General features: G+C 40.9%; 1 protein-coding gene across 1 annotated transcript; it reads left to right on the top strand.

Annotated features, from left to right (window-relative positions):
• The first annotated feature begins 7,221 nt into the window (after positions 1-7,221).
• On the top strand, positions 7,222-21,447 carry mrps9 (mitochondrial ribosomal protein S9). The gene is made up of 11 exons (XM_078243978.1): positions 7,222-7,340; positions 7,680-7,862; positions 12,057-12,119; positions 12,807-12,837; positions 12,929-13,008; positions 16,668-16,753; positions 17,039-17,114; positions 17,225-17,393; positions 18,813-18,921; positions 19,667-19,836; positions 21,036-21,447. Exons 1-11 carry the CDS (start codon positions 7,242-7,244, stop codon positions 21,125-21,127), a joined length of 1,158 nt encoding a protein of 385 aa, XP_078100104.1. The 5' UTR covers positions 7,222-7,241; the 3' UTR covers positions 21,128-21,447.
• The last annotated feature ends 606 nt before the right edge of the window (positions 21,448-22,053 follow it).

Here is a 22,053-nt window from a genome sequence, read left to right as displayed (position 1 = left end):
GACGAGACGAGGATGGTGGAGGGGTGGCGGCGGAAGTTTTTCTTGGGTCATTCCCAGCCATTTACAGAGATCTCAGGTTTCTCCCCCATCCAGTGTCGGATCCAGATCCTCTTCCTCCCCGACAGGCCGGGCAGGGCTGGCAGCTGCGTCTCCAGGCCCCGGCTCACCCCGCGTGTAATAGTTTCCTTCCTCCCCGAGCCTCTCACCTGAAAAAAGAGTCGGATGGAAGAAGGGGAGGGAAAGAGTCATCTTTTCATCCCTGAGATGGACTGAAGTAACCCTTCTGCTGGAGAGGAAACCCAATACTGCCTCCAGCTCGCTGTCTGAGAGGACAGAAAGGAGAGGGCAAGGGGAAAGGGGGGGGTAACCAAAGTGGTTCCATGTGGGAGATGGAAGTGAAGTCTGGGAAAGACAGGGATCGACACCGTGAACACCCCTTCCCTTTTACTCCCCCTCCTTCCCTACTCAAAAACCACCTTACGGAGTCCCATCACTCTGATCACCAGCATCGCTCTGGTGCTGTTCTGCCCTATTTAAGACATTTCCTTCCACTCCATTATGTTCTGTTCATATATGATTGAGGAGTTTAAACCCATTAGGTCCCTCAGACCTTTAGGAAGCAGTCCGCTAGCATTGCCTTGAATCAGAATCAAGCCCGGTGATGCTGCATTTATGCTGCACACAGATGCAACTTCCCGGTTATATTAATTTTGCCTTAAGTTCGGCCACTTCCCTATCTAAATTAAACCTTAACTTTTAAGCCATAAGTGCTCAAACTGAAAATTTTAACATCAACAATTTCTATGACAACTCTACATGCTGAGGAAGATCTTATGATACAATCAAAAGCTCCAGAAAAGCTACTAAATGGGCCTTGTGTTATTCTCGGCTACTTTTAAAGATGGGTCAACTTATTACGATACTTAAAAAAATACCAAATCTGTATATTGTTGTATTATGGTATTTTAATTCATTTTATTTTACCTAAATGCATTTTTTTTCTTTTAACTTTGTATTTAAATTGTGTTAAATTCATGTATTTGGCTAATTTGAAGCACTTTAACTGGCTTTTTCTGTTTTCTATTCTGTGCTTTGTCTTCTTTTGTGTCCTTGTTTTTATTCTACTCTGTTCTATATTCACTTATGTTCTTTGGTACTGTTTTCTTTTCTACCCTGTCCTTCCCAAGTCTATTACATTTCCATCTTCCCTGTTCTATTCTGCTCTACATTTTCCTTTCTCTGCTGTTCTGTTCTTTTATTTCTTTCCATCCTCTGCTGTCGATCTGTTCTGCACTTTCCTTCTCATGTCATCTTTCTTTTGTTTCATCTTTAAAGTCGATTTATGTCTTCATGCACTGTGCTCTCTGCATTACATTACATTTCTCTCTCTGTGTTCTGTTCTGTGTTATTCAAACTTTTTCTATGGTAAAGTTCTTTCTTTTCTATTTTATTCTAATTCTGTGCCCCCTTTTTTAGTCTATTCAAGACTGTGCATTTCTATTAGATTCAGTCACAGTCAGCTCTGTTCTGACTGTTTTCTGCGTTTAATATGAAACCCTCTCCGACTGCCTGGTGAACCTGCTGGTGCAGCAGCAGCTCCAGTCTGTTCAGGTAGTTTTCTCCCCTGTGGAGCCGCTCTGAGGGGGAGGCGGGCCTAATATCGGCAGACATCTATGGCCGCAGCCCAATCTGTTGCACGCTCCATTCATTTCACGCACTGCCAGAAGTGCTTTGTAATTATCCTGATATTGATGAAGGCTGATTCCAGCAGGTAATTGCTGGCAGTTCAGCTGTTTTTACGCATCTCAGCAAAATGTCTCTATCCATTACCACTTGCAAATTAATTTCCACTCAATGGCCATACTTGTTGATAATCTACAAATGTGTGTGTGTGTGTGTGTGTGTGTGTGTGTGTGTGTGTGTGTGTGTGTGTGTGTGTGTGTGTGTGTGTGTGTGAGTGTGAAGGGGGATGAGTAATCCCTGACAGAGCTCTGAACCATAGCATATAACTTGGTTTACCTCACACAAAGTGTGGGTGTTAGCTCGACACTGCACAGTGGACCGTAGCACACTGCTGCATGTGCTGCAGTGTTACTCCATATGCATTTACTGTTTATTGAATTAATAGTAGTAGTGGCAGCACTCTATACCATAGTAACAACATAGTAGCATTAGAAATTATAACATTATTATATTATCACACTAAAGTAGCACAATAGTCGTAAAATAACAGCAAAGTTCCAAGAGGAAATAGGAAAAGGTATGGGAAAATAGATTCACATGTAGATATATATATATAATGTAGTAAGAAAAGGAAATGGGAGTAGGAATAAGAAGAGAATGGGAACAGGAATTGGAATCGGGGCGAGAGTAGAATGGAAATAGAAATGGGAATAGAAATTGGAATAAGAATGGGAATGATGTTATGAATAGACATGGGGAAAGAAATGGGAATGCAATGTAAAATAAAAGGAAGTAGAAAGAGGAATAAGAGTAGAAATGGGAAGAGAAACACATGAAAATGGAAAAAGGAGCAGTAGTAAAAATGGGAATAGGAATAACAAATGGGGAAATTAATATCAATAAGAAATGAATGGGAATGATAAAAGGAAGAGGAATGTAAAGGTGAGTAGCAAAAGGAATAAAAATAGAAATGTGAATAGAAATAGAAATGTAATAATAAATAGGAATAGAAATATACGGGAATGACATGACATTAAATAGATTTGATATCACATTTGTACGTATCACCAACTCATGAAGGCACCAAGGCTATACATATATCAGTGGATGTTGTGTTTTACATTAGAGCAGCTGTGATATTTGCAGAAGGGGTCACTCCTGAGGAAAGTGACCCCCTTGTCAGTGTTTGTGTCTTTCTCTTCATTGACCTGCAGAGGGGATGGATCCCCTAAAACTGACAGAGGCAGGACAACACTCAATCACTTACAGGAACAGTACCGTTCCTTTTGAAGATGGACATTCTGCAGGGAAATGGTGCACAACAGACAACACTAACTACAACTTTTACAAACAAATGAAAAGCCCAATTCCTCTTTTGATAATGTATCCTGATGAAAAGATGATTCATAAAGGAGTATGTATATGTTGTTTACTGCAAGATCAACACATGGTTCATAAAGATATGCAGCTAAGTATACTAAAGATGTGAGTCATGGTGTAAATGACCACTTATACTTAAGTACACAATTTCTACATCCTGCTGTGATGTATTGTGGCGTATTGGAGATCCCTCACAGCGCCATGGGTAAATAAATACGCTTTAAAAGAGTAAATGAGCTTGAGCAAAGTGGCCCTTTGAGTCCCCATGTTTGTGGAGCAACCATAATGGATTCTTTAGAGCCGTGAACGGTTTATAGGCATGACAGCCATGTTTCGGCACGATGGGCTTATCCCTACGCAAGGCGCTAAGGATATTAGGGAATCAGCGTAAAGCAGCATGGAAATGATGACTGGAGCAAAGCCTCAGCTCGTTGGTATTATAAGCCTTCAATTCTCCAGCACTCCATCCTTGGGAAAGAGGGGGAAGGAGCAGACTTGGCACAGCTCCACGATGCAACATCCTCTTTTATTTCTTGCTCCATCTCTGTTTTAGCCAGACAATTAAAAGGATGTCACTCAATCTGGGGATGGGGCAAATTGAGAGGAGGTCAATGTTGCCTATTGTGGTGTTTCCTTTTTCAAGACGATGCTGGAATCCCTGTTGTCCATATGGAGCTCTGATGGAACAGTTGGATGAGAGCCAGCTCTCTAATGCCTGGCACTGAGGTTCAGCCTCATATAAAGCATTGATGCCAGGCATGAAAACAGACACCCGTAAGGTTCCCTAAATTAAATCCTTTTACTTTCACGTCATAGCACTGTTTTCAGTGCAAGTTCATCATTTTCACAGCAACTGTCAATGTTTTCTCATTAACACGGTAAATCCTTTCATTAACCAAAAAGTGGAAAACATTCTGCAGTTTGCAGATCACAGTGTCACTCTACTAAGGCTTTTTTTTAATATAACCACTTGCGCAATAAACGCATCACAAAAGGCTGCGACATATCGGCGAAAGGCACACATTTTTTGGTGTTAGTTGAAAGAAAATATCAGTAGACAACTACACTTTAAAGTGTAACTGTCATTCTTTTTTTATATTGCCTTTTATATTCAATTCAATCTTCAATTAGTTCAATAAAAGAAATTATTTCTTGTCATTTGTTTAGAATTCAACAAGCAATTTGTTGTATTTTAGCAGAACACACTTTAATTTCTGTTTATTTATTGCAAGTAATATCGTTATTGCGATATTCAATGTTATTGCATGTTGCATATTTTCCTCATATCGTGCAGCCCTACAAGCTACAAGAGTAAGTTGCATCCAAGTCCATGGTGTGCTCACCAAACGAATATCTCCACCCTATCCACCTACGGTGGCTCGCCTGTCAGAGACGGGCCACAGCAGAAGGATGATTAATGTCCCACCTCTCACCCCCCACTGTAAATTGGAGAGCATGGGTCGAAACTATTTTTCTTGGTGAGCAGCACGCTTGTGGCTAAAAAACGGGGCAAACACTGTTTATCATCTGCCTGACGACAGCCCTCCTCGGGGCAAATTAACCACGCGGCCATATCGACTGGCACGGGCCGGGAGTCAGTGCCCCTTCACTTTGATTAATCTCCCTGTGTTCCTGTTCCAACTCTATCAAAGTAATCTAAGTGAAGACGCACAGCATTGATCAGTAAACACAGCATACTGTGCAGAATACACACTGAGAGGGAAGGAGGCCCCGATTTCTGGAGTTTCTCCTCAAGTTTTGACAAAGAAAGTCCTATTTGCATGAATTATAATTGACAAATGTAATTGTATAATTGTAAATTAACTACAATTCAAAAGGACCTGATTTGGGGATACAGTGTAGGTTTGTATCTTGAAATTTAGCTCACAACCGACAACTTTTCATTTCAGATATTACAAAAATTCTGTTTCATAGGGTACAAAGATACCTTTGCAAGACACAGGATAGTGTTTTTGACATCATACTATAGGATTCAAAAGTGATTAAGAAGTCAAAAGGGTCAAACAGAGCTCCATTAGAAAATATCCTAATTCTGCAGGCACATGGAAAGCCTACATAGACAAGAAAACGTCTGGACAGTTTTATGTTTTTGCCAATTCTGAGCTTATTTTCTCAGTCAGTATCAAGTGTTGTACATCACATGACTCGGGGAACCTACCCTTTCTTTCTGGTGTAGTGTAAAGTCACCATCAAGCATTACCTTTGTGTGAGCATACAATTTGTGGAGCTTCATGTGAAATTTGGTGCAAATACACTTATTCCTCAGTGAGTTACAGACATGTATTGGATATTTTCCTGGCTTTTTTCTGGTACACAGACACATGTTTACATGTGTTGTTAAGCAAGGCGCTTGACCTCCTGCTGCAGCATTAAGAATGGGAAAACTGTGGTTACTAAAAAGCCCTGAATCATCGCTCCATGGAGAAATGAAGAGAAGTTTGGCAAGGTGGCAGCTTGTGCTCATCTATTTAAGGAATCCGCACAAAATGCTGTTAATCCATCTCTGCACCGACTGCACCACATATGCAAAACAATCTGTTTTATGTGTAGCCTTGCCAGCGTGTTTGGCAGATGGTGACTGAGCATTTTTCATTGTGTTATTTCTGACAACTTATGTGGATCCACTACTTTAAATCCTGCATTCCATTACATTACAGTACCCCTGCTATTGTCAGTGATTTTTACATGTAAGACAGATGGTGCTCACATGCAGTTCGCATTAAATCGGACAGGGCATCAGAGCCTCACAAATGCAATATTGTTGGGTCTCTGTGGTCAAAGTGGTTTCACATAGTTGTGTGTTAGTAGGAATTGCTTGTATGCAAAAAAAAAGAACCTGCCGCCTGACATGGTGATTGTGTGGTGTCAATGTCTGAAATGTTGGGAGAAAAACACTAAGTTGTCATTGAACTTCTAACATCTAAATAAAGTCACTGGTCTCTGAATAATGCAATACAATGAAACAGTCAACATACTTTTGTTTAATGATCTTTTTCTGCACATTTCTGATAGTAAAGTAGTGAAAGTCACAAGTGAATTTAGTCATTCATTTTTTTTCAAATAAGTTTTAAGTAGTTTTAGCATTCAAGATTTAGGCAATGGATGGCGTTGACTTACAACCTCAAAAGAAAAGGACATGAGGAATAGTTTAAGCAGAGATTTAGCTTTTAACTGCACCATGTGGCCAGCATGTTTTGAATTTCCATAATCAGGCTGAACAATACAAGTTTTCAATGAGCTGTGACGTTGGGATGGGGACTGATGTCTAAGAGATGATAAAAAAGCTGCGTAATTGAAGCAGCCAATGTAAGTGACAATACTCAATTCTTTTATAATGTTCTGTCCCTTTACACATTTTCTATTTCCTCATTTATCTTTTGAGGCAGATTTTTAAAATGGTGTCTGTTGTCATGTGGCTTAGATTATCCTCTTCTTTTTCTTGTCATTTTTTTTTCACGGTTTCTTCTTTCTTTGTTTTTGGTTTAAAGAGAGGTTTTATAAAGAATGTTACTCTTAAAAACACTTTCAAGCCCCTGGCCATATAGTGGCATACTGGAAGTGGATGTGTAAAAACTTTGTTTATGATGGTGTGGGTTTGGAATTAGTCCATTTTCCACTGTCATTAAAGAACACTTACTGTAAAAACATGCAGCATTGTATAAGATAAGCCTTTATTGATCCTTAGAGGAGAAATAAGATTACACGGTATGATTAATAGCAGTCCAGTAGTCTAGCATACATGTAAACAGTTTGTGAATAATATGTACTGTGAAACTTAGTGTTGTCTGTATTAATATAGCAAAATAGAAATATAATAGTGTATTAGTTTAGTGCAGCAGTATAACAATGGACTGTAAATATTAATAATATTAAGAGTCTATGAGTATAATATAGACTACTAAACACATATGCCAAAGCTATGTTTTGCTTTATTTTATTGTTCAATTGTTGTGCATTTTGTATTACATGAATAATAACAGTTTTAATGAATCAATAAAAAAAAAAAAAAAAATAGTTACTAGGTTATGAACAATGATTGTCTGGTGAATTCTGGCTATATTTTCAAAATATTTGTTTTAATTTGTGTATTACAATTCATGACACGTGTCTCTGACGTCAGAGAACTTCCGCCGTCGACGTCATCGTCGTCAGTAATCATGGCGGCGTCCTGTGTGCGAACCGTGGGATCGATTTTCGGAAAATGTGGGAATTGCACCTTGAGTTTAAACACAGTCACGTCGCAGTTAAGCCGACAGGTAACGTGCGATTTTGACTTCGATAAACTAACAAGATATATATGTTAAACAAACGTGAACGCATGGAAATTGACTACAATGCACAAACACTGACGTCCTTGAGTTAGCATCCTCTTGCAGCTTCTGCTAGCCGAAACTGCTTGACGGATAAGTGAAATAACAGTCAACCAACGTTGCATTTAGCTTTATTATGGTGCTATAGACTTTAAATTATCTTAATTTGAATAAGTGAACTCCTAACTAAAGTTCGGCTGGATGCTGCTCCACATATTTAGCAAGTAGGCATAGTTTGCGTAATGTTACATATTTCATAATAGCTCCAGCTGTCCTCCTCCTCAGGTCCTGAGCAGGCAGATATGTGTGAGTTCTGCCCTCCACAGAAAGAACCTGGCGGCTGCAGGACCAGAGAAGTTCACGATGGAGTTCATCCAGAAGCAGGTGGAGGAGTTTAACATTGGGAAACGGCACCTGGCAAACATGATGGGAGAAGACCCCGAGAACTTCACCCAGGAGGACGTAGATGTAAGAGACAGAGTGCATTGTGCTTTACTGCATGCATGCATGCAAATACTGTTATCTCTGAGTGTGTCTTTCACGTATCCACTGGCTTGTCTGGCTTCGGTTTGAGGGATAAGTGGATTCTGTATGAATTAAGAACTTTTTAAGAATATGGAACTTATTTTAAATCAACAGTAAAGTTTCAAAAGTCAACTCAATTGATCTGTGGGTGAGATGCAAATTTGGGGTTGGGCTATTTTGAGGAGGACAACCTACCAATAATTCATAGGGCTAGGCCTATGAAGGGTACTTGAGGGAATTTAAAGGACAATTCCGGCGCAAAATGAACCTAGGGTTTATTAACAGATGTGTACCCACTCTGTCGCTCTCTGGGACATGTTTTCATGCTAATCAAATGTCTTTGTAGCTTGAAAGACGCTAGCGCGGACCGCTGATTAGCTAACAACGCTAGTGTTCGGGGCACAGGGAACTTAAAAACAAATCGCTATTTATACCACTAAAAAGGCTCAAAATATCACCACACTTCAACGGTAGCATAATGAGGGTCCCTAAATGTTAACCGAAGCATTGAGAACTTTGTAAGTGTACAGACAGTTTATTGAAAAGAGATTATAAAGACAGTCGCGTTCTCGTATACAGGCGGCCGCCGTCTTGGGAGCTGCTGTCTTTCTAAACTATATTTTTAATAAACTGTCTGTACTGCGCTACAAAGACATTTGATTAGCATGAAAACATGTCCCAGAGAGCGATTGAGTGGGTACACATCTGTTATTAACCCCTAGGTTCATTTTGTGCCGGAATTGTCCTTTTAAAGACAGTTTTTTTTAGGGAATAGACAGTTGGGGGAGATACATCAAGGAACTCTAGATTACTAATATTGTATAATTTGTTCTGCATTCAGGTTGTATTGGTTCAGACAGCCTTGCATAATTTAATCATTCTTGGGTTTCAGTGATTTGTAGCTTTTCTAAATAATATTTCAACATTCAATATTTCTTTACCGATTCAAAATCGATTCATAGAATTCCAAAAATCAATTCATTTTTTTTGTATTGTATGTCTACTGCAATCACATAGGAACAGTAACTACATTTACATTTTTTGAATTTTTTTTATTTTTTATTATTATGCATTTTCGGCCTTTATTTTGATAGGACAGCAGAAGACATGAAAGGGGAGAGAGAGGGGGGAATGACATGCAGCAAAGGGCTGCAGGTCGAAGTCGAACCCTGGCCCGCTGCGTCGAGGAGTAAACCTCTATATATGGGCGCCCGCTCTACCAACTGAGCTATCCGGGCGCCCGTGAATCGTTGTTTTTAATCGAGAATCGTCTTTTGACTCGAAAATCGATTTAGAATCGAATCTTGAGCCTAAAAATCGATATTGAGTCGTGACATTTTCTGAATCGTGCACCCCTAGAAAAGACCAAAACTAACCCAACCATTGTTGTCCAAAAACTTAAAAACACATCAGTGAACCGTGCTGTGTCACTGGGTTCCTTCATTACGGTGAACACACACACACACACACACACACACACACTGTAGTTTATTTTGATCTCACATACACCGTCCTGCTGCTGGAAATACTCACTAAAGCACCACATCTGAATTGATCCGCCACTGAAAATAGTCCTCAAGAACACTATTTACTCCTGTTTGAATACAACTTTTCCAAATACAGCAGTGCCCTGCTGTTTTAGCCTTTAACGATATATTTGTGGCCTATTTATATTTATCGTAGTAACCAATGGGTTTGTGGCTGAAGGACACAGACAGGATGGGGAAGTTTGGAAGTATTTAGACATGAACTGATGCATTGTTGGTCTTTTTGTGGAAATTGTTGACAATAAGAAACATTTTTATGGTGAGCAGGATTTGTTGCTGTTGTTGAATTAGAGACTGACAGAGCCCATTTGTTTGTTGAGCTCCGGAGCAGTTGATGTTGACAGGCAGGAATTAAAAATTTCAGTCCCAGAAAAACATGTCTACAAACAGTTTTTACTACTGTTTTGGTGGACGGTCAGACAGACTCACAACCCCCCTCTCCCAGATAGCCTCCTCTCATGAGACCGAGTTTAAAAGCCACAAGTAGTTAAAGCATTTGAAACAATGATTAGGCTGCCTCTTTCAGGCTGGAGAGGTGTTGTGTTTTAAATCTCTGTGGTCTCTTCACATCATCGTCTTCATTAGCAATCGGTGCTCCACCAGCAGCCGGCAGGTAGGGCCACCTCTGGCTAATCCGCTGCGTCAGGGATATTAGCAACGCTCTCAAACGCACACCCGCATGCTTATTCCAGATTTTGGCAAACACATAAGATCTCCCTGCTCCAACCATTTAGCTTGATTTCTCACTTTCCCTCACCCAGTCCCCAGTGTCCCTCACAAATAATGAAGAGAGCTGTTGGCGCCAGGCTGTGAAAGCCAAAGCGACGGCTAGCAGCCCAAACTTAAATGTGTGGAGGGAAAAGGGGAACATTTGGGAGGACCGGAGAGGTGCGGAGAGAGGCACCTGATAAATCCCTCAGCCCAGGTTTGGAGTCCAGACTCTTCAGGTGTGACGGTGATAAAGACCCAGGAAAACTCAAGAGGATGTTTAAAAATGAAGACTGACCACAGACCCATAAATATCTCTTATGACTGAAATATATTTGAAAACAAAATTTTGAATTATACAGGACTTTCAAAAACTTCTATTATTTTTTTAAACCTTTTTCAAAAAAAAATAATATAAAAATACCCTTTGGTGGGACTGCTAGTACCCAATGATTAGTTTGAGCCACAGTTAGACTTCCGTGGATGTGCATGCATACTCCTACCTGCAGCTAACGATTGTCATCATTAGTCAGTTGACTATTATTGAGATTATTAATAAATTGTTCCGTTTGTAAAATGTCAGAAAATAGACGAACCAAAAATGTCTGTCATGTTTTCCCAGAGCCCAAGGTGAAACCAATTTTGTTTTTCTCTTAATCTGATTTTAAAACTATGAACTAATTATTTCATAAGTCAGTCAAGAAAAAAATCAATTATTAACAATTCTAAGAATTTTTTTAATCATTCATCAAGCAAAAATAGGACTAATCGACTAATAATTTCAGCACTTCTGGAAAGAAAAATGTGGTTTTGTAGCTTTTAAAAAGCTCCTCAGGCCATCTAGCTGGATTTTTGTTGCTGGCCTTTTGAGGCTTTGTATCCCACTTCATTTGGTCACGGGTGACAGTTTTGATTTTGTCCCTGGGCTTGTTCAAAATTTGGCACGATTGATTTCACCATGTCGTTGAAATTTGTGAAAATGTGACACCCTCCTGAGACGTGGCGCTGCTCGGTTTCTGCAGGAGGCAGTTGGACTCTTTCTGCCTCTGTCACTCCGTCTCTGCTCCCTCGGGGATCTCTGTCATACTGTGCTGAGGCTCGGGGGACACACACGGGTGTCTTCATCTGTTCCCTACGTCTCTCTGCCTGTCTTTCCCTTTTCCTCTTTTACTTTTTACCCTTTAACTTCTCTTCCTCTTCCCGTCTCTCCCACATTCTCTCTCACACACACACACACACACACACACTTTTCTCTCGACCAGCCCTTTTCTTCCTGCTTTCCGTCGTTTTGACAACCTTAAAGGCAGCAACCTGCTCCCTCCGTGCAGCACCTGCTGCCTCACTAATTGAACCGACAGAGAGGAGGAAAAGGAGTGGAGAGATGGCGGGATGGAGGAAGAGAGAGATGAACAGACTGTCTCGATAACTGTGGCGGGGCCAGCACACTTTCTGTCTCCCTCTCTTCTCTCACACACACAAACTTACAGTGCCATCTGTAGCCCTGCTAATAACGCACACACACACAGAGCAGAGGATGAACTTGGAGTGAACTCTTGGATGTCCACAGTGTCCTCTGCTCACTGTCACCCAGGCCAGAAACTTGTGCCTTTTTTTGCTTGTTTTCTCCTCTAACTCTACAGCAACACACACACACACACACACACACTCACACTCACACTCACCCACAAACACACACACATCACGCTCGCCTTTCCTTGAACCCGCAAGCAGCTTGCATGCCTCTTCTTCTGTCACTTTCACTGTCGTCCGTTGGTGTGACCTCCGTTGCTTGGACATGTCAGCATTGTCATGATCTGCCATCTCTCAAACTGCCATTTCCCTTCCTGTTATTTATTCATTTATTTTCTTCTCTCACCCACAGAGGAGTATAGCCTACCTCTTCCCCTCCGGCCTGTTTGAGAAGAAAGCCCGGCCCCTAATGAAGGTACAGTACGTCTGTGTGGGTTAGACTCGTATAAACTTCACTTTCCTGCCATGTGTGTGGCTGACATGGAAGTTTAAAGGCTGTGAATTCTTAAGTTTCTAATGATATAAAGTCCTATCAAACTGATCTTACTTTTATTGGCTGGTGTAACCTGTGTGACATTCGGTGACTTTCTCACATCATATGTCGTTTCCATTCAATTCCGTAATAAAACAAGACAAGAAAATGCCACTTTGGTTCCCAACCTGGGTGTCGAAACCCCCCCCCATGGAGTCCGAAGATAAATCTGAAGGGGTCACAAACTACTTTTTCTGCTTTAGGTGCCAAATAATATTAATACTATGTTTTACTTTGCTTGTAAATCAGTGTAGAAGAATAGCTTGAAAAGTGGAGATGGATTGGTCAAATTTAAGCTCATATTTAACGTTTTTACTCTGCAAATATAGAAATTACAAACAAATAAAACCCCATGAAATGGACAGGGAGTTAAATTACATAAATACATGAATGCTGGATATTAAATAGATCATACATTTCATAAATATTTGGGATATCTATGCCAATATTTGCATATATATCAGCTGGACCCGCTGACCTAAAATGACATTTCCATGCTTAAAGAGAGCAAAATATTTGTATCGTATTCTCTTTAGATATAATGTAATAATCTGCTGTTTTTATTTCCAGCATCCAGAGGAACTATTTCCGAGGCAGAGAGGTATATAATCTGTGCACTTGATTACTATTATTATAAATGTTTCCAGAATCGTGAGTATAGTGTAAACTGATTGTCTGTCCTGTCTTTAAAGCTATCCAGTGGGGAGCAGACGGGCGGCCGTTCCACTTCCTGTTTTACACCGGCAAACAGTCCTACTACTCCCTGATGCATGTGAGTATCGCAGCACTGTCGGGTTTTTATGCGAGGTGGAGGTAAATCTTCATCCAGCTCAAGTCCCTGGTTCTTCCTCACCTGCCCGCCCCCTCCGCTCCCCTCCCCTCCCCCTGCACCCTCGGGTCGTATGCTATTCAGACAGAGTGAGTTGAGGGAAGGCTGCGCGGTCCCTGAGGAGATTCAATGTTAGATCCTCTTTTCCACACGGAGAGCTGCAGCTGAATAGAGCCGGGGTGAAAGAGAGGTGGGAGATTAGAGGAAGGTGTGGCGGAGGGAGGGAGGGAGGCGTCAAAGGTAGTCCGGTTTAAAGGCTGATTCTCTCAGGAATACCTGCATCTGCGTGTGCTCCAGAGCCGGTCAACAGTGAGCTGAAATTGTTTAATATTCCAAAATCAGGCATGACCAATATTATGGGCCAATTCAAGGAGAACTCAAAACCTCGCCAGACGGAACCAAAACTAACAGCAGCGCTCGTGCAGTAATATGTATTTTAAATGTTTTAAAGTATCTCTAATAGCCCGACCAATACTGGATTTTTTGAGGTTTATAAACTGTAGACATTTGGGAATAAAAAAAAAAAATCCAATAACAATATATCAACCGATGGTAACGTCTTGATACAAATCATTGTCTTTTATTTTTTATTGTGATACAATACATACATGAGAGATGAATGGAAAGAAGGGTAAAAGAGAGAACACGAGGCAGCTGATAGGAAAAATGGGTTATTTGTAAGATTACATATTGTTGTTCGCATTTAAAGAAAAAAATGTCTGTGGTGCTTTAAAACAAAAAGAACCAAGAGGCAACACCTGCCCTCGTACTGTGTTGAGAATATTTAAGGATGTTTAATTTTGCTATTTGAATGTATAAATAATAAGAACTGAAAAAGGGAATTGAACAGAAAATGTATTTAAGGTCCCAAAACCTTTGACGTCCCATTAATAAAACCTAAAAAAAACAACAACCGTGCAGTGAGGTTTTGGGTGAGATATAAATAATAAATAAATAATGTACAGTGTGTTTTTGTGTCCGGATTTAAAATTGTGTTTGAGGTGTGGCACGTCTGGCTTGTCAGGCTTTGTCCCGCCACGGGGAGCGACTCCTCCATGGGGGATTTTGGGGGGAGGCAGGGTTGGGCAGAGAGGGTCCTTGATGGGAGGAGGAGGTGGAGGTGGAGGAGGAGGAGGGGGAAGCTGCTACACCATTCACCGCTGAGCAGACCTCCTCCTCGTTCTTCCGCTTCCTCCTCCACCTTTTGTTGTCTCCACATGCTCAACTGTTACCTTCCCGTCTGCTGCTCACCTTGTTCAAAGACGTTTCATGGATGAGAGGCGTGTGTCTGTATCTAAAACGCACAGAGAGGTGTGATTTCTGAATATTGGGCCAAGCTCACACTTCTTAGACACACACACACGGTTTTGCCCTGCAGCAGCAATCTGCACCCCCTGCTGTTGGTTTAAATAGGTATGTCAGACATGTCTGAGAGCTCGTGCTGCCTGTCGGCATGATCGCAGGCTCAATAACTCCGTTTTACCCTTGTTTTTTTTTTTTTCCTCTTCTCTTTGCTGTCTTGTTTCCTCTTCTTCCATCGTTCTTTATCTTTTCTTAATTCCTTCCCATCTTGTGTCCATTTCAGCAACACACACACACACACACACACACACACACACACACACACACACACACACACACACACACACACACACACAGTCAGTCTATGCACACACCTCAGGAGTGTTGCCAGGAGGGGGCAGTGGCGTGAAAAGCAGCCTTCCTGCTCGGCTGCTCTCCTCTGGCTGTTGTTGGGCTCAGCCAGCGTGGCACATTAACCTGCTCACTGCTCCACTGAGCCCTTTTATGGCCATAACCCTGGGGAACCTGCAAACACACCTTCCCCCTTCATTTTAACCCCGTCTACACCTGCATACCGAATAAACACATGACAGTCAGGAGTAGATATCGTACCAGAGAGCTTCTTCATTGTTGATTTTAAATGTCTTCCTTTCATAGCCTTAAACTTGAAGGCCTTCCTGTGCATATAAAGACCACTTATTGAATAGAAAGAGTGGAGCTAGCTGTCGGTCTCTGTAACAACTTTGACTTAAATGAATCCAGATACTGGCCTCTTTCATCTGGCCAATCCATGCAAATTATTCCTCGCCATTGTCGGACCCAGTGTTTGCAAACTTGTAGCGCAAGCCCCGCTCCTCTCCTCCTGCCTCCTCTTTTTTTCTGATTTTCTATTACACTTTTTTTTTTTTTTCTTTGCAAAGAAAATTGGATTTTGCGTAATGCTTTTTTTTTTTGGTACACCCCTCCCTCCTGCCCCTCTGTCACTGGTCGGTGTGGCAGCGGATTAGGCACACTCTATCAAGAAGGAATTAAAAAAACATCTGGTGAATAATTGACGGGGAAATGAGTTCTCACCCAGGCACTGGGTGGCTGAGGTGGGGGTGCCTGCCTCGGGGATGTGACCGGCATGCCCCCCCCCCCCCTCCGTCTGTCTTGCTGCGCCTGTCGCCTTGACACTCTCCCCCTCGGGTTATTCCCAACGCGAGAGTGATCTAATGACGAGTGAAACTGTCCTGTCATTTATTTAGTTTCATGTTTTTTTGCTTTTCTTTCCAGCTTTGCTTCAGGCAAAATACAGACACAGGTGTCTGGGTCAATTTAGTCCACAAACTGAACACATGAATGGATGAAGTTTTTATTATTGTGTCATGGGCATACAAGACACCATAAGACAGATCCAGACGATGTTCCATAAAGTCTCTGGAACTTCAGTGTCTGTCTTTTTTAATCGTATAATCAACTGGCGCAATATACATATTGCGAAAGACACGAGTTAGTTGAAAGAATATCAGTAGAAAACTGCAATTTAAAAAGAAACGCTTTCATCATACTTTTTAGTGGTGCTTTTTATCTTCAATTAAGTCTAATTTGTTCATGTTTGAGGACAGGAAAGTTCTCCCACCGTGTTAAACTCACCAGGGATGTGGAAATCTGCCATTTTGTGATGTGTAACATTTGTGTAATTGACTTTTTTTTTTAAATCACGGTTTTCTTTGTTTAAGCTAAGGTCTTGCGTATGACTGGTAATTGTTAATTTCGTTTAAATATGCCCAATTGTAATTCCACAAGGGATGATTGTTCAGACTATTTCAATAGTTGTTGGCGCTTGACCCTATACATGCTCAAAGCAACAAAAACGACGAGGGGAGGATACAGAGGTGGTGATGGCGCAGTGGATAGGACATTCCTTTGGTGTGGGAGAATTGGGTGTGATTCCCACTGCAATACATCAACCAATGTGTCCATGAGCAAGACACTTAACCCCTAGTTGCTCCAGAGGCGTGTGACCTCTTTGGATGAAAACAGCTAAATGACATGTACAGTTAGAACATTTTAATAAAAGGTGTGGTTTACTTCCTAGTATGGGTTATATTCTCTGGGTCACATGACACTGATATAACCAAAAGATGTATCCTGGAATTCACTCAACTTGAACTTGTTTTTAAAAAAGAAAAGAAAAAAAAAAAGCACATTTTTAAATTTGGAAGACTTTTAGAATTGCAAATATTGTACAGCATAATTTGGAATTGTTACAGCTCTAGGAGGAATGGGTAATTCTGAATGTTTTTGGTGCATTTTAGGAAACGTATGGCAAAACCCTGAAGATAGCGCAATACCAAGATCGTCTGAGAACCAAGGGACTCTTCTCCCAGGACGTCAAGCAGATGTAAGTAGGGGAACACTGAAGGAAGACACCTGGGAAAACTCATTTAAGATTTTAAAAATCATTGGCATTTTAGTTTTGTTTGTCAGGCCACACAGGCACTACAGTCAGTTTTGATGACTGTTGCAACGCTCTTAATTATACGAAATAAATGTTAACGCTTAAGGTTTGACACCAGGTTAACCTCAAGAAATAACCAGCTTTAACTGTAAACAGATCAGTCTTCCTCAGCACTAACACCTTTGATTTTGGACTGGAAAAATGTAAAGGTGTGTCTGTCTCCATTAGCTCTCTGGGCACAAGCAGGTGGCTAACAAAGGAGGAGTTGGAAGCGTTGCTGGTCGAGACAATCTCCACTCATGATGTAAGGAGTGCATTTCTTCTCTCGCGCCCTCTTCCGTCACATTTCTTGAAATGAGGATTTTCACATGCAGCCGATAGAGTTGGGCAGACTGACACTTTTGTTTTCTTCAGTACGATCGCTTCATCCGGCTGATGGAGCGCCTGCTGGCCATGCCCTACTGCGCCACCGAGCAAGAGTTTGTCCTGTGCTACCGCCGGCAGCTCGAGGCCCTGTCCAGCAAGCAAATGGTGCCGACGCTGGAGCGAGATGACAGGGGTGTGGCCTTCAGCACCGCCGAAGGTAAATTTACTTGCTAGTTTGTCTAATTTACAAAAACAAAAAAAATTGGAAGACAAAAGAGAGTGCACATGCTTTTTTTGCCTATTGAATGTTGTGGAGAGGTTTCTGGATCCCAGCTGAAAGAAATTGTCAAATCTATCAAATACAAACCCCAAAAATGTAACTTTAATCTCCATTTAGCCAAGAAATCCAGATCTAAGGAGCAATAACTGATATTATCCTGGTATTGAGACCTCAAATTTTTAAAGTGCTCATATTATGCTTTTTGCCTTACCAACTCCCAACAAAGGAGGGACAGAAGTGAGAGGTCTCACTCTGTAGCTAAAACAGAGCTCAACACAGGGTGAAAAGAGGAGCTGCAGCAATGAGCAGTACAACAAAAAGATGGTGTTTTTGGAAAATTAAACTATGTAAACCTGTTCTGATACAAGCTCTAAATCCAGTTATGAACCTGAAAATGAGCATAATGAGCACTTTAAGATCTTACCTCCTTGCTGCAATTTCTGGGCACCAAGGTCAGTGTTCCAACCTTTAAGTTTATGTCTTGGACAATTTAGGAAGTAATATAAAATGTTTACCCAAACCTCTAAAGACAAGAATAACCAGAACACCAGCAAACCAACGGTCTTGACACTTCAAGGCAGTGTAACAATTATGGTTTATTTTACAGCAAACAAAAATGATAAATGGTAAATACAACTAAACGTAGAAGCTGAAAAACGGCAGGGTCTCCAAGGCCAAAACAACAAACAAAAAGCCACGCTACAGAAAACCGAAATAGAAACCGTAACTACAGACTCAAATAAAAATACACAGTACTGACCGCCCTGCAAGCTCCAGATAACTGGAATACATGAGCAACTAACGGCCACCAACACGGAGTAGTTTCCCCGACTTCAACCAGCACGACAGGCAGCTCTGTGGCCAGAGGAAGGGCTGGGGCCTTGGATCTGGGAGCTTATATACAGCGTCTCTGATGAGGATCAGGTGTGGATGATCCAGCCAATCAGACCTGCACACAGACACGAGCAGCCCTCTTAAGTTAGGACTAGTGGAAGTCAGGTTCAAAGATGTTCTTGAAAGTGGGGTTTCCGTAAATGGACGGAAACGTATATTTACATTTTTGAAAGGCACTGGACTACTTAGAAAATGATAGTATAATGAAATGAAATAAATAGATAACGAGTAATTACCAGTAGGAGGCAGTAATGCAACGCATAGGATGCCAACTGCCGTAAAACCCTAAAGAAAAAGAAGAAGACAAGCAGCCCTTTCCAAAAAGAGGCCCGAGTAACATTCAGCTTTAATGTAAAACATTTGACAAACTGCATAAATAGTGCTTTTGGAGTCTGTTTCCTCTGCTGTTGATTGTATTTAATGATAAGAAAATGGGAGACAAAGGTGTGTTTTCCCTCTCAGGTCGGAGGAAGACGTCAACCTCCTCTGTGATTATTCGAGACTGCGGCTCTGGACGCATCACCATCAACGGCGCAGACTACCTGCACTACCTCCCCATACTGCAAGACAGGTAGGACAGCTGTGGGACAAATAGACGCTTCTCCACATCGCAGGCTCCTGCAGCGTCATTCATAGACAGATACCATTTTCCTTAAAATGCAAGACCTGATGTGTTTTACTTCCTCCCCTTCGGGGAAAAAAATTAAAAAGCAGCTTTTTCGCTCTTCACAGCATCGTCTCGTTTTTTTTTTAATTTTTTTTTTATTTATCTCCTTGTAGTGAGTTAATTACACAGTTGAGTGGTTGTGTGTCAGTGTGTGTGAGGATAGTGTGTGTGCGTGCGTGTGTGAATGTCCAGAGCTAGTGTTGTCACGCAGTGTGAGGACGGGCTGTATTTGGAGCAGAGAGGTGACAATTGACTTTGTCAGCAGCCATAGGCCATTCAGCCGAAGACACCATCCATAACACACACACTTTCTTTTCACACACACACACACACACACACACACACACACACACACACACACACAAACACGCACACAATCTTATCCTTTTCCTGCTGAGTCAGAAGTTAGTCTGTAATATGCAGTGGTGAGATTGTAAATGAAAGCTTTTCACAGTGCCGGGATCCTCTATGCTTGTCTGAAAAGCCATCCAACCAGACATTAAATTAGCTAAGCCTCTGCCGTTTGATACCACTATCTGTTAAGTAGCACACACTCTCTGCTCTGCCCATTCAACCACGCTTCATTCTTCCACCTCTTTTATTATCTCCTGGTCATTTTCTTCTTTTGCTCTTTTTATCCCGCTCTCAGGGAGCAGCTGATGTTCCCGCTTCAGTTCATGGGCATGCTGGGACGCTTCGAGCTGGAGTGCACGGTGAGCGGCGGCGGGCGGTCCAGCCAGGCGGGGGCGCTGCGGCTCGCCGTGTCTAGAGCCCTGCTCAGCTTCCTGTCTGAGGGGGAGGTTGAGACCATGAGACAAGGTGGGCCGTTACTATTTGCAGCGGGGGGGTTTACATGCTTTTTTTTTTAAATCACTTCTTAAATATCATTTTAAAGGAAAGCCTTTGTGCACATTAAATGTTTCTTTCATAACATCATTTTTATGTCCCTGTGTTTTATGATTCTGTTTCTTGTTTTTATTTTGTCTTAATACTTTGAAAGCACTTTATAACTTTTTTAGAAAAGTGCTATATAAATAGTTTTTTATTTTTAAGTGATTATTTTCCATAAAAAGTATTTCCTACCATCCAAGTAACCATTAGGTTCTGATTGTGGTGTGAAATGCAGCTCGCAGACACTTGTTTGAAACAGAGTAATCATCACAATAAGCTTTTAGTTTCTTTTGTGAAGAATTGATTTGTCATTTCAAGGTGAGGTGGCATCAGGCAGCAACTCTTTTGCTTGTTTATGGAAATGTCAAGGTACAACATTCTTACTGTTGTAATAAATCCATGTTTGTGAACTGATTTCCTGATTTGATTGAACAAAAATAGCTCAGTAATACAGCCAAACAGTCAAATCTCAGATGTTGGTGAACACTGAAATCATATTAAATCAATCACTGACTGGGATGCAGCAAATCTAAAAAACGTGCAATGTGCACAGTACACTTTGTAGTTAATGTATGAAAAACATGCAAAATGTGTGATCCTTTTTTTAAAATAGTAATACAATTACATTTTTGGGGACGTCATCCTGAAACGGTTTGCGGTTATGAGTTAGTATTGTTCCATCAGCTGGCATGTATTGTCTGTTCTCTGCACCTCACTGCTGCACAGTGTGTTCCCTGTTTGAGTTATTGCTCGGTTGACGATAATATAGATGCATTATGAAAATTCTGCAGCTAGAGTTCAGTTTTGGGTGAGGCTTATTTTAGTATCAGAAAGATAACGCGCAAGAAGAAATGCAGACAATGCATTTATGTTATAAAATAACACAATGATAGACTAAGATGCAGCTGAACAGAACATTGAAACAAAGAATATTAAAACTAATTTATCCAAAAAGTAACCCAGCGTGTGTGTGTGTGTGTGTGTGTGTGATATATATATATATATATATATATATATATATATATATATATATATATATATATATATATAGACATTAAGGTGCACTTTGTCTCATGATTCCCTCCTCTTTCCATCCTGTTTCAGTTGTCTCTTGTTTTTATTTCCAGCCGGTCTGCTGACCCCCGACCCGAGAGTGAGGGAGAGGAAGAAGCCGGGTCAGGAGGGCGCACGAAAGAAATTCACCTGGAAGAAACGCTGAGGAGGAGAAACCGCCTCCCCTGAACTTAAATCTGGAACGCTCAGACTGACTTCTGGTGTTAATATTTCCCCCGGTTGAACTATTCCCTCGTCTGTTTCCCAGAGGCTGTATCACTTCAGTTGTCCTCAGTTTATTTAAGCTCTTGGAAGAACACAATCAGAGATGAACAGGCCACCATGTTTCAATATGCAGCATTGACTCAACAAGCTGCAGTGAGCCTCTTCAGCCACCAGATGGAAGTGTGTGTCAAGGAATAAATGATAAAGATGAATGTGTATCAATATATTAAACAATAAATGAGGTTTTATATTTTAAAAAAATCTTGTTTTAGTATTTATTTTCTATTTTTGCTTGCAAATTTGATCAATTTTAGATGTTTTCTACACATTTTCTCAGCATTTCACTAAATGTGTTCATGATATATCTACATACTGGTTTAAAGTTTCTTACATTTGAGAAGCTGGTAGGCTATAAGGTTTTTTGCTTGATAAATCACTAAATTTATTATTTTACAATTAAAATGATCAATTAGATTTTTTTTTAGCAATTAATTGTCCAACCTTTTCAGTACTGAACTTTTCGAAATCTGCTGATACATAGTTTCCATCGTGTCATTGCTATCTGCAGCCACAAGATGTCGCCAAATGTACATAGATGTTTAGCAGATGTGCTTCTGCTAATTATAACCTAGTTTTATACAGTCTATGATTATAAGCCATATGTATCTGTTCAGAACAATTAAGCCATCAAATGAATTGATGCTGACTAATACGTAACAGTTGTGGGCGCGAATGTGCTTGAAACAATATCTTAAAAACAATTCGACTATTAACTTTTGAAAAATGAAATGGTGAAAGTTTACTATGTAAAATAAAATCGTACTCTTATTTTGGATACTAGCCCATAATTTATACTGTGACAGGTGC

Source organism: Sander vitreus, chromosome 24 (assembly GCF_031162955.1).
Source record: "Sander vitreus isolate 19-12246 chromosome 24, sanVit1, whole genome shotgun sequence".
NCBI lineage: Eukaryota > Metazoa > Chordata > Actinopteri > Perciformes > Percidae > Sander > Sander vitreus.
Note: the sequence above shows the minus strand (reverse complement) of the source record. Positions and strands in the feature narration are given on the sequence as shown.

Excerpts from the sequence above, each read along its gene's own strand:
- mrps9 (XM_078243978.1), top strand. The coding sequence starts at position 7,242 with ATGGCGGCGTCCTGTGTGCGAACCGTGGGATCGATTTTCGGAAAATGT. Across the intron at positions 7,341-7,679 it reads CGTCGCAGTTAAGCCGACAG|GTCCTGAGCAGGCAGATATG; the intron begins GTAACGTGCGAT and ends CCTCCTCCTCAG. Across the intron at positions 12,838-12,928 it reads ACTATTTCCGAGGCAGAGAG|CTATCCAGTGGGGAGCAGAC; the intron begins GTATATAATCTG and ends CTGTCTTTAAAG.